The sequence below is a fragment of the Bacillus rossius genome, chromosome 2, assembly GCF_032445375.1.
Source record: "Bacillus rossius redtenbacheri isolate Brsri chromosome 2, Brsri_v3, whole genome shotgun sequence".
Lineage (NCBI taxonomy): Eukaryota > Metazoa > Arthropoda > Insecta > Phasmatodea > Bacillidae > Bacillus > Bacillus rossius.
In genome coordinates this window covers 94,856,076-94,871,084 of record NC_086331.1, presented here as the reverse complement: position 1 = coordinate 94,871,084, position 15,009 = coordinate 94,856,076, and the positions used below count along the sequence as shown (strand labels likewise).

Genomic DNA, 15,009 nt, shown 5'->3' with positions numbered 1-15,009 from the left:
TACATTGAATAAAAAAAAGAAGTACAAATACATTTTGAAATATAAGGCAAAAACTGTCAAAACTATATCAATAAGCTAGAAAGGATATGTCTTAAGTTAAATTGCACTAAGCAAATTTATTAAATTATGAAATATTGCAATACAACTTCCTTGAAATAACAAACACTAAATCAAAAAGATACAGTTTTTTTTTATATTTTTTTATTTGGACAATACTCATAGATACTGACAGAGTAGAACATTAGCGTAAAACAATGTTAACAAAAATAATTTTTCAGCTTAAATTACCTTGCTACTCGAATGACGGATGGCACACAAAAATTCGTCACACATCGGCTAGCTGCAACAAAGCAACATAAAGTAAAATTAGTTTTTAAAAAACACTGTAAATGTAGCACTAATGGTGCAGGTATTATTACATGAAGTCGGTTGAAAATACTGAAATTATTTAGGTATGATCAAATAAGATCAGGGCAAAAATTATAAGTTATTTAATATATTTCACTATTTAGAAATATTAAAAAAAAACTATAATAGAAAAATTTTTTGCTACATATCTTTAAGACCTATGATAAAAAGGGTTTTGAAAGTATCACCACCATACCATTTTTCTACAAGAATTATTTATTTCATATCTATAGGAAATAAAAAATTGATTAACATTTTGTTATTCTATTTGAGAAAATATAACACTTCCTTGCAACATAAGAATGTGTCTGTCTAGTTGCTATCCACACAGTTGGTGACTTAATTCAATTATTTATTTATTTTAGTTTTATGATTCCTCTGCGATGGACAAACTATAAAAGTCAAGGAAATTGGAAAGGAATGACATCATTTGCCTAGGGTGATTTCAGAAAACCACGGATGAGGATAAACCACTGATTTTCCAAACAAGAGGCAAATGTTAAGATATTCGGCAGCAACATTACCGAGACATCCCAAAACCAAGGTCATATCTCAGATAAAGTCTCCTACCAAGTTATCCATTCCTGAGGGTGGATCATCTAAACTCACTCACTAGTTTTCAAGTAAAGACCCTTAAACCACTCTGCTCTCAGCAATGTTCCTTAAATCCCTATTGCTTTTCTTCTGCAATAAAACAATTACGATTGCTTTTTAGTGAAGCCTTTCAAGGCAGATGGACCTCCAAAAGAGAATAAGCAGCCAAGATTACATCTAAAAAAAAATATTATTGTTTTTCTTGTATCATGAGTGTTTTTAGATGTCTGGCTGTCTGGATAACAGTGGCTGACCATCCAGATGACTAAATGAAAAGAGGTTGACTGTCTGGATGACAGTGTCAGTATCACTCTCTTATTGATAAATAATTAGTCATTTAAAGTAAGTTTTTCTGTTTGTTATTTAATTAGCATATTGCCATTCTGTTTTGGACTTTTATTTAAGCTGTGTGGCTGGCACTAAAATAAATTTAAAAAAAAAACACTTAAAAAATGTTGGCTATTCCCAGCTTCTTTGAGTTTTGCACCTGCTTTCTTTGATATGTCATCACACCAACTCTCACTCATGGGATAGTCTGCAACCTATGCATGGAATGGTGAAATCATGTGGCAGTAGAAGTTAGTCATCAAGACATGACATAGGATGAACACTGTATTATAGTAGGCCAGTTACTGCTTTTGAATTACAAGTGCAGATGTAATAGGGCTGTGCTATGCTTTGAAAATGACACTCCTCCATTACTAGACTGTAACCTCCACAGCATGTACATACCCATTGGTTCCAACATCGAACCACTGTGACATCTGAATTGCACACTGCTTCATGCAAACCCAAAATGTGAACCTTTTCAAACTCAAGTGCTGGCAATACTATCTATAAGGCATCTATAAGATATAGTCTGTTTGATGACTTTTCTTCACTGGATTGCCTGACTTCGCACATACCTGAAATATTGCTATGATCATGGTCTTGGTAGCTTTTATAGATAATGTTTTTAATAACCACACAAAATCTGGGTGAACGCCATTTTTTTAAGTTAGTTTAATTTGACTTGTTTAAATGTCACACATTAGTATTCTCAATTATACAAAAGTCACTACTTTCATAGGAAGGAATACATTCTATCTATCCCTTTCAGGCATTATTGGGCAAATTTAAAATAACTTTATTTCATAGTTATCATAAAATAATGCATGTCTATCCTTTGGTTGGAGCATATGCAAGCTCAAAATATGTATTTGTTGTTATATTCTCACTTATACAAAAGGGTCACTACTTTCATAGGAAGGAATACATTCTATCTATCCCTTTCAGGCATTATTGGGCAAATTTGAAATAATTGTATTCCATAGTTATCATTAAATAATGCATGTCTATCCTTTGGTTGGAGCATATGTAAGCTCAAAATATGTATATGTTATTATATTATTTCATGATTTGTAAATAAAATGTTGAAAATTATTTCAGTGAACTGAATTCTAGTGTTTATACTATTAGTTCCTCATGTAGGCAGAAAACTTGAACCAACTGAAAACAATGATTGGAATGTATGAGATAATGTAATTCTATCAAGTTTTGTGTTATTAACTAGTATTATGCACTTTCCGATTACACAGCACTGCAGTCAGAACAATAGTAAGCAAAATAATATTTCTGCTGTCATTTTATGCATTTAATTAATTTAATTAAATTTGTAAAATGCCCACCAACACCTGTGGGCTTAAGTAATGGGCACAACATTAAAACATAAACAATGACATTCATGACATACATAACTATATGGACATAACAACGTAAAATAACAGAATAACATTAAACATGAATGGTCATTGCAATGTATGGATACCCACCCCGCGTCGGTACAGAAAGCAGTCAAGCAACTACCTGAGGTAAGTAGCCACACAGAAGGAGTGACCCCGGTTACTGGCAAAACAGTTACACATATATAAAATAAAATCTAAACACAACAATAACACAATTATAAAGATGATAATCCTTTGATCACAACAGAAAAGGTTTTTATTATACAATATTAAAAAATAAATAAAATTAATAATAAATAACAGTATAAATATTATGACAAAGTAAAAGATAGATAGATGTGAATTGTTTAAATATTACAAATGAAACACAGAAAATATCTTTCAATAAAAAGATTTCATATCAAATTTGTTATAGTTATTGACAAGTCTGTAAATAAGATCGTTGTTTAGCACAAGGTAGATTTCAGACGGCTATTGAATTGAGAGATTCTCAATCCCGTATTTTCGAACATGTAGTGACATTTTATTTTCGAACAGTAGCAATCATTTACAAATAAAGCATCTAGGTAATTTCTTCGTTCTGAGAGGAAAATCGAAGGAGTTAAAGTAATATTTCTTGAGTTGATTAGATCAATAATTTTATTTTGAATTGAACCAAGTTTGTTGCTTATCAGTCAATAAATATTGTTCAAGACTATGAAGCCATAATATAATTTTTATCTAATCAGAGCAAAGTAAAGAGAGAATGGAATCACAATTATTCGCAAAAAAAAAAGTAATATTTTTAATTATAGCAAGAATTTTACATGTTTGTGAAAAAATAATTTAGAATCTAAGTAAATACCAAATCTTTGATGAAATATGTTGTAGAGATAAAGTTATTTTCTAAAGTGTAATCAAATTTAATATGGAGATGTTTTCTGGAAAAGGATATCATCTTGGTTTTTGTATTATTAAGTTTAACCAGATTATATTTACATCATTTATTAATGGAATTAATGTCATTTTGTAATAACAAGCAGTCATTTAGAGTGGTAATTTTGCTATAAATTTTTAGATCTGCAAATAGTGAGCCTGTTGAGTGATTAAGGGCCATTATTACATCGTTGATGAAAATATTAAAAAGCAGAGGTGACAGCGTACCTCCCTGTAGAACACCATAACTGGCATTAAGCAACAAGGAATTTTGATTAATTGATACAAAAAATTTCTATTTTCGAGATGGCTGGAGAACCAATTAATATAATTTTCACATAGACAGATGCTCGATAATTTAATAAGTAGTAAAGAATGGTTTACAGTAACAAAAGCTTTTGCTAGGTCGAAATAGCAAGCATCGGCCTGACCCCTATTTGTTACTATATTGTAGATAGGGTTGATAAAGGTAATAAAATTAGTAGAGGTAGACATACCAGATCTTAAATCATGCTGATTATTAGATAGTTTAATACTAATTTGAAAATTAAGAATTTGGAATATAATTTTTTCAAACACCTATGAAAAACCATTAAGTAAGGATGTTGGTCGATAATTAGCAACATCGAATTTGCTTCCAGATTTATAAATTGGAATAACCTTGGCAGTTTTCCAGTTGCTGGGATACACTTGCAATTTCAAACTACTGTTAAATGTGTGTTGTGATATTGGCGCTAGCAATTGAGAGCAACCCTTGTGACTAAAATTGGATATACCGTCTGGACCAGTTGATTTGGAAGTTTTAAGGGCCTTTATACCCCAGAGTACCAGGCTTTCAGAAATGAATGTTATAGGGATAGTCCCAAGGCATAGAACAGAGACAGGTACCTGGCACATCTTTCATGATTTTAACGTATATCCAAAAATTTTTAGGGTTCTGCTTGATGTTGTTATTGATTATTTGAGTCTATTGATTTTTATCATGTTTGATTAGAACTCAGTCCAATAGTGATTTTTAATTGAATTGTAGAGATGAGATAATTAACTTGTTTGTAATTACAAAACTCAGTATACGAATTATTCTTGTGCGAGAAACTGTCGATTAAAACAATAATGTTTAAAGCATGATGGTACAGGTCTTCTTTAATGAACACATTGTTCGCAAAAGTTACATAACATGGAAAAATATTAGAGAAGTTGAGATCTAGAAGATTCTTGGATGGTTGGTTATTATTTCACTGTTTTAGCCTTAAGACTAATTGTAAAATTAAGTAAATGCTGAGCCTTAACATGAGGATGAACAATATTATCAGATGAGTTGTTCGCCCAGTCAACACCAGGAAAGTTATTGTCCCCATGTATCAATAAATCATCAGAACAGGTTATAAGTTTATCTTGTAAGACCTTACAGTATTCACAGTAGTATCAGGAGGCAAGTAAATTTCCAAGAATTAAAAATTTTGAAGGTGAGGTTTTAATTCTTATCCACATGACTTCAACTAGAGCAGTTGAATATATGTATGTATAGGTTTAGCTGATATGAATTAATTTTTGTTAATAGCTATTAATGCTCCATCATGTCTTTTCTTGTTAGTTAGTTGTTGATTCATGTCATTTCTAAATATAATATACTGATCCGTAAAATAATGAGATTACACTGTATTTATTTAACCATGTTTCGATAAGACAAATGACATCTAATTGTGAAATAATAAGATTTTCATAAAATTCATTTGATTTATTTAGAAGTCCTCTGGCATTTTGATATGAGATTACTAAGTCTTTAACGCTATACTGCACTGGATTATAGTAATGATGCTCCTCCTGGCATCGGGTTAGAAGATGATGCAGATGCGCTGGCCGTGGGGGTACAAGATGAAATGTTACTGACAATTGCCGTATCCGCAAGGGTGGATTTGTTGTTGGCAATTTGCTCAGGATGAATTTCCCATAGAAGGGGCTAATAAGACAGCCGCTAGGCCAGATAACTATGTTGTTAATATGGCTGAAGTCATCTTCAGGGACAGACATGGAAGGATGCATAGGTAATTTTTTTTGTTCACATTTTTTGTCACTTTCACTTTTGATAGGTTTAGTTCATTGGAAAGATAATCAACAATTTCCTGTTCCAGTACGGAGGGTTCAAAGCGTGTGACGAACAAAGCTTTTGACTTCTGATAGGTAGGTTTAGATATGGTTTTAAGAGAGGATGTGTTACAAATACTAATTTCATTGATTTTTTTTCTTCCAAACTTGGTCATGTTTGGTATCAGCATTGCCGTTAGTGTGGGACTTGTGCACATACTGCAGAATGGTAAAGCCTTCTTGGTTGTCAGGTTGGCTGTTGGTGGTGTTGTTGGGATTCATGACACGCGATTCATGCTGTGTCGGAAGTAGGTCACGAGTCATGTTGCTCTGACTAGACGCACCCGGTGCTTCAGCGTGACTCGATAACTTACTGTTGCCATCACCCGGGGTTTTGAACTCGATACCCGGGGTGAGCCTAGTAGTTGCTGGTGTGTGTGTTGAGGTGTTTGTTCTCCGGGAGGGCGCCAGGCTAGTCTTAAGCGTCTAGCCGTTGTTGTGGTGGGTCGTCGGCCCCAGCGTGCACTACTAAGCTCCTAGGCTATATGGTGGCTGAACACAATGAACACACGCACGTTTTTGAACGGATGGGAAACGCGGGGAACGGCACGTCCGTCCTAGTTGATGACCCGTTGTCGACTGCCGTTGACCGCGGCCGGCCTAGGAGGGGGGGCGGCAGCGTCAGCCTGCATAGGCTAGGCTAGGGGTGCGGTATCACAGCGGGGTAAGGTACTGGCGGGGTGGAGACCGGGCTTCACTGTCACAGGCGGTACGACGTCAAACGCCCCCCCCTGGAGAAGCCCGGTCTTTCCCTGCAAACGGTACCCCGCAGCATGGTTGCACCCCTAGCATTGGCAGCAGGTCCAGGCTGGAGGCACTTGGAGTGGCAGCAGCTGGTAGGGCCCGCGCTCTGCTCACAGGTCATCCCGCTGTGTGAACACGGGGGCTTCTTCAGCATACCGGGCGCCCCGGATTGTTCCCAGGTGATAGTCTGCGAGGTATCTCGGTGGCCGTCTGACCCGTTGGGGCCGTCCGGTCAGGTTGTCATGTTGGCGGAGGTCTGTTTGGGTAGCCGACGTGGTCTCTTCACTTTCTGGAATCCCGGGTGCTGCCAGACCACTCGAGTTCTGGTTGGTTCGGTCCTCCTCTGGTTCCATTGCGAGTGGTGACAGCGCGTGGTCGCTGCTCCTATCAGGTGTGGTGTCTGCGCCTGTGAACAGCCTTGTTCTCATTTTTCGATGCATTTGTCGCTGTGGGGTCATTGGCTCATTGAGGCCATTATCATCCAGGTGACACGGGTGCTGGGATGGCCGGCGGGGCTGTTCGTTAGCCTCGTCGTTCGGCTCGATCACATGGACAGTGAATTGGGCATCCTCCAGGGATGCCAGGTGGCCCCAGGCACCCCGGGTCAGTGACACAGGTGCATCGGGTTCAGTCTCGTACGGTTCGGTCACGACCGGTGGTGTACTTGGTGCCTCGTCTGCATCGAATGTTGTTTCATCCGCCGAGACATCAGTGATAATTACTCGTGGTAATCGTTTGCGTCTGAACCGTCGGCGTGAGACTTGCCCACCGTTCTGGTCCTTGTCCCCCTCACCCTCAGGGGTGGTCGGATCGTCCAGTTCTCTCCTGGGTGCTGGGTGTTCTGGTGGAGTCAGTGTTACAGGCGATTCTGGGAGCCTGTCTCCCGGGAGTTTGGCAAGGCGCAGGTCATCACGATGAATCTTCTTCACCCGCCGTCCACCTAGGCGCACGAGGTATGTGGTCTGGCCCAGGCGTCTCTGTACTGTGTAGGGGCCTCCCCAGCGGGGGGCCAATCCTGCGCAGTAATTACGTGGTGTGGCCGACAGGGGATGGACACGCACAAACACTTGGTCTCCTGCTTGTACGGTGGGTGGCATGTGGTTCGTCGTTGGTGTTATTTCCATCGCGTAGACTTTTTGCCGTTGGCGTGCTTCTTCATGTGTGGCTGTGCGGCGGCGGTCTCGCTCTTCCGGTCCTTCTGTCGGGTGTGGTACTCCATGCGTGGCCCATTCACCGGGCAGGGGTAGATTGTGTCCCTGAACCATCTCGGCGGGTGTTCTACCAGTTGCCGCATTCACCCGACGGCGCGTGCAGAACAGGGCATCTGAAATGTGCCTGTCCCACTGCGCATGGTCTGAGCTGAGGCGTATGCGCATCTGTGCCTTCAGCTCCTGGTTGCGGCGTTCGGTGGGGTTTGCCCGCGGGTGGTATGCAGGTGTGGTGTGGTGCTGTATTTGGTGGTCGTCGCACCAGGTCCTCCACTGTCGGCCCAAGAACTGGCTGCCATTGTCGGAGAGGGCTGACTGCGGGTAGCCCCAGCGCGGCAAGAACTCTTGTGCCAGGATCTTGGTGATGGTGGCGGCTCGCACATTTCGACAGGGATAGGCCTCCGTCCACCGGGTGAACAGGTCAGTTACTACAAGCAAGAACCTGTTCCCCCTCGGTGTTCGTGGATATGGGCCCATCACATCCAGTGCTATTGTCTGGAAGGCTGTGGTGGGTTCCCGTGGCCGCTGCTGCTCCTCCCCATCTCGCCGTCTTGCCTTCCGTGATTGACAGACTTGACATTCGCGCACGTACTCGCGTATATCGCTGGCGACTCCGGGCCAGTGGTAATATTGGCAAACAGCCCGCTTCGTCTGATCGGTGCCGGGATGGCCGGCTAGGTCGTGGTCATGGTAGAACCGTAGTACAGCTTCCCGGGCTTCAGGTGGTACGTACGTCTTCCAGTCCACTTGGTGTCCAGGTGTACGGCACCACACTGTCCCGTCTCGTACACACCAGGTGTCATGTTCTCCCATCGTCGCCTGTTGGCGCCGTCGATTGGCCTCTGGTGACGTCCCTTGGGCTTCCAAAACTCGGCGGTGGACGTCGGCTGCTGTACTCGGTGGTACGTTGTCTTCCTGGGCATCGGCTGTAATCCGCGTGCATGTTGCATCTGGTTGGGCTTGCCTGTTTTGGTGGCTGGGTGGCAGCATATACTCCCAGTCTTCATGGTCGGCTAGCTCGCTGTTCTCGTCTGGCTCGCGAGACAGAAGGTCGGGCAGCTGGTTGTCTGTTCCAGGGACATGTTCGACTTCAAAGTCAAAAGATTGCAGGAACAATGCCCACCGGATCAGCTTGCCCTTCCTTCCCTGCATGGTGTGCAGCCAGGTCAGGCACCTGTTGTCGGTGCGGAGCGTGAATGGTTTTCCTTCCAGGTGCGGGCGGTACTTCTTCACAGCCCACACGACAGCCAGGCACTCCTGCTCGTTACTGTGGTAACGACACTCTGCCGAGCCGAACTTCGCACTCGCATAGTCGATGACTTGTCGGTCTCCATTTTGGTCCAGATGGAACAGCACAGCTCCCACTCCTAGGGCACTGGCATCGGTTTGCAGGTACAGGCGGCGCTCTGGGTCCACCCGTGCCAATGTGTGGCAGCTCGTGAATGCGGCCTTGATGTGGTCAAAGGCATTTTGTGCGATCGCATCCCACCTGTAGCGCAACTGTGGTGATAAAAGGTCTGTGAGTGGAACAATGATACTTGAAAAGTTGGGTATATAGCTCCTTAACCAGTTAACGAGTCCCACGAAACGTTGTAGCTGTTTGCGGGTCTTCGGCACCTCAGCCTCCGCGATTTTCTGCAGGTGGACTGGTTGTGGGCTGTTGCCTGCCGCATCCACCAAGTGCCCTAAGAACTCGACTTTGAGCGCCCCGACATGACACTTGGCTGGGGCTGCTGTTAGGTGATGTGTCGCGAGCCGCTCTAGGACGAGGGCAAGGTGGCGGATGTGGTCCTCCCATGTCTCGGAAAACACAATGACATCATCGAGGTAGGCTATGGCAATCTGTCCCACATACCCCTCTAGCACCCGCGTCATCATCTCCTGGAAGGTGGCTGGTGCGCACTTTAAGCCGAATGGCATGGCCCTGAATTGGAAGCGCCGCCCATCTGGTGTTGTAAAAGCAGTTTTACCTCGGTCCCCAGGCCGTATGGGCACCTGCCAATAGCCAGCCTTGAGGTCAAGCGTGCTGAACACTTTGGCTCGTCCTAAGCCTGCGATGGCGGCCTCGACACTGATCTGGGGCGGAGGTGAGCTGATGGTGATGGCATTCAGGGGCCGGAAGTCCACACAAAAACGCAGCGAGCCGTCCTTTTTCGGGGCCAACACCACACATGAATTATAATGGCTATTGGAGGGCTCGATGACGCCATCCCGTAACATTTCTGATACCTGCTCTCTGATGGCGCTCTGCTCTCGGAAGCCATATCCCCTGGGTGGTTCATGAATGGGTTGATCATGCATGGTTGGGATCCGATGCTCTGCCACTGTGGTGCGTTGCAGGGGGTTGGCAAGTGCAAACACATCCTGCCTCTCTTGCAGCACCTTTTCCACAGCTGCCTGATACTGCGGGGGTACATCGTGACGCAGTTGCGCCAGTGTAAGCGGTTCGCCAGGTGGTTCGGGTGCGAGCCCCGTGGCATACACTGTGTATCGCTCCCGGGTTCCCACGTGGACTCGTGCAGCCTTCAGCTCCACCACAGCATCATGCTCTGCCAGCCAGGGCTGTCCTAATACGAGGTCTTCATGCAGGTCCTCCACAACAAGGGCAAGAACTGTGGTCGACATTTCCCGAAGGTTTACCTGGAGTTCGGCTTGGCCCACTGTCATCCCTGGCCGTGTAGTGGTCGCGAGGCGCAGCTCGGCACGGTAGGGTTGGAGTGCTCCCGGGGGTACCAGGCTTGGGGCGACAAACACATGGCTCGCGCCTGTGTCGACCAGTGCCGCCGTCGGCTGGCCATTCACCTCCACCGGGATGCGCAGCAGGTGGTCGCGTGGCCGGAACAGTTGGCCCAGCGTTGGTGTGGTACCTGGCATCATCCTGATAGGTGGTGGTGCAGGTGGCATTGAGGGAATTGGTCCTGTGGCCAGTGATGCCGTTGGTAAGGATGGTGCCAGTAGCACTGCTGGTGGTGTGGCTGGTGGTGCCAAGAGTGAGGTTGCAGCAGGTGGTGCCCTGGCTGAGGTCATGGCAGGTGGTGCCGAGAAGGGAGTTGCGGCAGGTGGTGCCGAGGAAGGAGTTGCGGCAGGTGGTGCCGAGGAGGGAGTTGCGGCAGGTGGTGCCGAGGAGGGAGTTGCGGCAGGTGGTGCCGAGGAGGGAGTTGCGGCAGGTGGTGCCAAGGAGGGAGTTGCGGCAGGTGGTGCCGAGGAGGGAGTTGCGGCAGGTGGTGCCGAGGAGGGAGTTGCGGCAGGTGGTGCCGAGGAGGGAGTTGCGGCAGGTGGTGCCGAGGAGGGAGTTGCGGCAGGTGGTGCCGAGGAGGGAGTTGCGGCAGGTGGTGCCGAGAAGGTTGTGGCAGATGGCGCCATTCTCGCGGGGGGTGGGCCCCTCAGTCCCGCACCCCCGGTGGTCCATTTCCCGACTGCGGCACTGTCTGCTGCTGGCGTAGTGGTGGGGGAAGTGGGCATTCACTGTGCCAGTGATATGCCCCAGTGGCGCAACCCCGTTGGCACTGAGGTGGCCGCTCATGGTTGCGTTGCGATTGGTTGTCCCGGCGGCCTGGCTGCGTGGTGATCTGGCGTGACGCCAGTGCATCCTCGATGGCCCGCTGCCGCCTGGGTGATGATTGAGGCTCACTCGGCCTGGCTTGGTGGTTGGTCACTGGTGCGCCCGGTAACGCTAGGCTGTGGTACCCCCGGTCTGTCATTGATGGGTTTCGGCGCCACACTATCTGTAGGTTTCTTTCAATGGCCACTGCCTGTTGCACATAGTCTTCTACCGAGGTGTGTCGGTAGCAGCGGAGGAAGGGCTGAAGCTCATCACGCAGCAGGGTGGTGACAGTCGGCAGTGCTGCCATTGGTTCTGTGTTCGGCATGATCCGCCGAAACAGCTGCAGTTTGTGGGCGACAAACTGCTCCACTGGTTCCCCGTCTCGCTGCTGCCTCCCGTAGAATTGGGAGGTACACTGTACTACCGCCTCTCCTGTGTCAAAACGCTGCATGAACTTGGTGGTGAACTCCGGCCACAGCATTCCGAACTGGCCCCAGAGGCTACATCAGTGACGTGCCACGCCCCGCAGCTGCTCACTCGCACGTTCTGCCCATTCGTCAGATGGTATTCCCGCCCTCGCTAGGCGCACCTCGCATTGCCGTAGAAACTCGCCCGGGTTCTCCTGCGGCAGTCCACTGAACTCCGGTAGTGTTGCTCTACCCGTGTTCGTCACCATTCGCGGTGCCCCCCATGTGGCGCTCAGGTCGGTCAGTGATGTGTGTTCCCGTGCCTGCCTTGGTTTCTGCTCGCGCTGTGCGCAGTTTGCACACTCTGTTGTTTCTAATTTATCTGATGGGTTTCCCGTGGCGGTGTGCGTGATTGGTGCTGTGGTCACTAGGGCAGGCGGCGCAGTTGGTGGTAGCCCCGCTTCATCCTTCCCTGGCCACACAGGATTCCATTGCATTTCCCATGTGGACTTTACTGTTTCCTGCTTGATCGGGAATTTTAAGGTGTCGGGTGCGCATCGGCATGTGTTATGCCATGGTAGTGTCCCTGTTAATAGGTCCATGCCCTTAGGTAGGTAGCAGTTTGCACAGACTGTGGTTGAAATGTGTGGTAACATTTTACCAGTGAGCAATTGTGTTGTTGATGTCACTGGTAGGTGTCAGTTAATTTGGTGTAGCTAATATAATTTAGAAGGATTCGGTCGCGTAACAATTTTTACCAATATAAAATAAATTCACACACAATGTCCGGTGCTGTTTGGTGTAGTCGTGGTGCGGAATCGTGCGCGCGCACTGGAGGGAGGGGTGGCGCGGTAGGCCGCTCCCGGACGACCGCACAAAGAGTAGAGCGATAACTTCGGCTGGTGGGAGAAGCAGGGTGGGCCGTAACGGAGTTCTCGGGGTGCGGGGGGGAGGGGTGTGGGCCGCTGCCCGGACGGTCGCACAAAGAGAAGAGCGTTAGCTCCGGCTGGTGGAAGGGGGAGGTCGGTCTCGCTCCTTTGGAATGTCCAGAAGTGAAAGGGAGGGGAGCCCTTTGTCCGCTGTCCTGGTCGCGCCTGTCTGTCTAACCCCAATTCCTTCACACGCACGAGATGGCCGTTTCACGCGCACTGGTTTCCTTGGTGTTGGCGGATCGCGGAAAAACACTGGAATTATTAATTTTTGTCACACGCATGGGCGCCAAATGCCATCACCCGGGGTTTTGAACTCGATACCCGGGGTGAGCCTAGTAGTTGCTGGTGTGTCTGTTGAGGTGTTTGTTCTCCGGGAGGGCGCCAGGCTAGTCTTAAGCGTCTAGCCGTTGTTGTGGTGGGTCGTCGGCCCCAGCGTGCACTACTAAGCTCCTAGGCTATATGGTGGCTGAACACAATGAACACACGCACGTTTTTGAACGGATGGGAAACGCGGGGAACGGCACGTCCGTCCTAGTTGATGACCCGTTGTCGACTGCCGTTGACCGCGGCCGGCCTAGGAGGGGGGCGGCAGCGTCAGCCTGCATAGGCTAGGCTAGGGGTGCGGTATCACAGCGGGGTAAGGTACTGGCGGGGTGGAGACCGGGCTTCACTGTCACAGGCGGTACGACGTCACTGTTAAGAGTACTTTTTTACTGCTTGACTAAAAGATTTTTCGTACTTCCTCTTGGTGTTCAGGTTTTGCTTGATCTGGGATAATTCTTGTTTGATATCATAGTCTTCTGCTCTATAAAAGCTATGAGAAAAATTTTTAGAACTTGATTTTCATTCTTTAAATCATTGTCTTTTTCACAAAGTAATGTCACAACGCTGATTAATTCTCCCATGCTTTGGCATTCAGGTCCGGAAACTTAATGTACGGAGTATTCATGGTTTTCATCTGTTTTTGAAGACTTTTTTTTGACGTTGACCTAAACATGATCGGGTAAATGTCTCTCAATAGCTCAAGCTCAAAGTAAAAACAATATTAAAGGTTGCCAATAACCCCCAAAAATCAAGCTGATTATATAACGATGAATTAATGATTTACACTACATGATTACAATAGAGTAACACATAAATTGCAGAGCAGGTGCGAAACACGTCCAATGGCTAGGAACTCACGGCCGCACTTACTATAAATATTTACTTAGCTTTCTAGATGAACACAACTACGTCATAGCAGACATAAACGAGTCCCCTGCTCTCCCCCGAGCCCAGGACATAACAGATATTATAGTACCTACCATTTTGACACCAACTCATACTTCACCTTTATGCACACAGTTCCAATGCACTACTACAATACATTTGGTGTATATTTATTTGACATAACTCATAATTTTGCATGGACATGGTGACTAAGTTTTTGACGTGACGTCTAATAAATCGATGAACGCCGCCTGCACGCACGAAAAAGTGTCCCGTTATGCACATTGTCCCATTACGCTGTGTCCCGTTATGCTCATTGTACGCTTGTGTCACATTATTTTCTCGTTCACTCGATTGGAACAACCATCGATTTGACTTTTTCGAGGCACATTAAACTTGAAACACTCCCATTCGTTTCCCACTTTTCCTATCATCGTCCTATCCTTAAGAGATTAACACAGATTAGAAAAAGTTAGATAGCAAACATGTATAAAAGTTAGTTAAAATAATCTGTTCGTTAAAGTAATAAACATATTTGAATTAATGAGTGCAAATAAAAGTAAATTTATCAATTAAATTGTAGATTTCATTTCACTCCTTCTTTGTATCTATACAAAATAGTGATAATTCAATAAAAATGATTCAATTTTATTCATAAAAGTATACAATCATTTCATCAATGTTTTTTTATGACGTCACGTTAAACTATCGTCCGTAAACCGACTTTACAGACAACCAATTTTTTATTACACTGAAAGTCTTTAATCTGGCACATTAAGGACTACGGCCATGCTCTGGATTAGCGATTTTGCCAGATTATTGAACCTTGATATAGTTTTAATGGAATACCAAAGAAAAATTAATACAGCCCAATGGTGTACAAAACATTTTGTAATAGATACTATATAGAAAGAAAAAATACAGATAGGCGTTCTTCGAAAAATCATTACAGAAATGTACCCGTGAAATGTAAGCCAATATAAAACAGAAACACTTTTGAAAAAACCAATCATGATAAACTGAGTGAACTAAAAGAGCAAGCAGTGCAGTAATGAAACCTGGCAGCCAACATCAACAGCTGGGATACACCAGGAAAACTCTGAATGAGAGTGGTTCGACTGGTGCTGGATTACAGAATGTGCCGAACGATGGAACGCTCGATTAAAGACTTTTCACTGT

At 45.5% G+C, this 15,009-nt stretch overlaps 1 protein-coding gene across 2 annotated transcripts in view; it reads right to left on the bottom strand.

Annotated features, from left to right (window-relative positions):
• The window catches only part of LOC134529482 (ras-like GTP-binding protein Rho1), a 90,023-nt gene that overhangs the window by 45,738 nt on the left and 29,276 nt on the right, over nucleotides 1-15,009 (bottom strand). For both annotated transcript variants that reach the window (XM_063363616.1, XM_063363617.1), the window contains one exon: nucleotides 289-340. In XM_063363616.1, coding sequence (XP_063219686.1) covers nucleotides 289-333 — 45 coding nt within the window. In that variant the 5' untranslated portion in view covers nucleotides 334-340. The remainder of the gene's footprint in view (nucleotides 1-288; nucleotides 341-15,009) is intronic.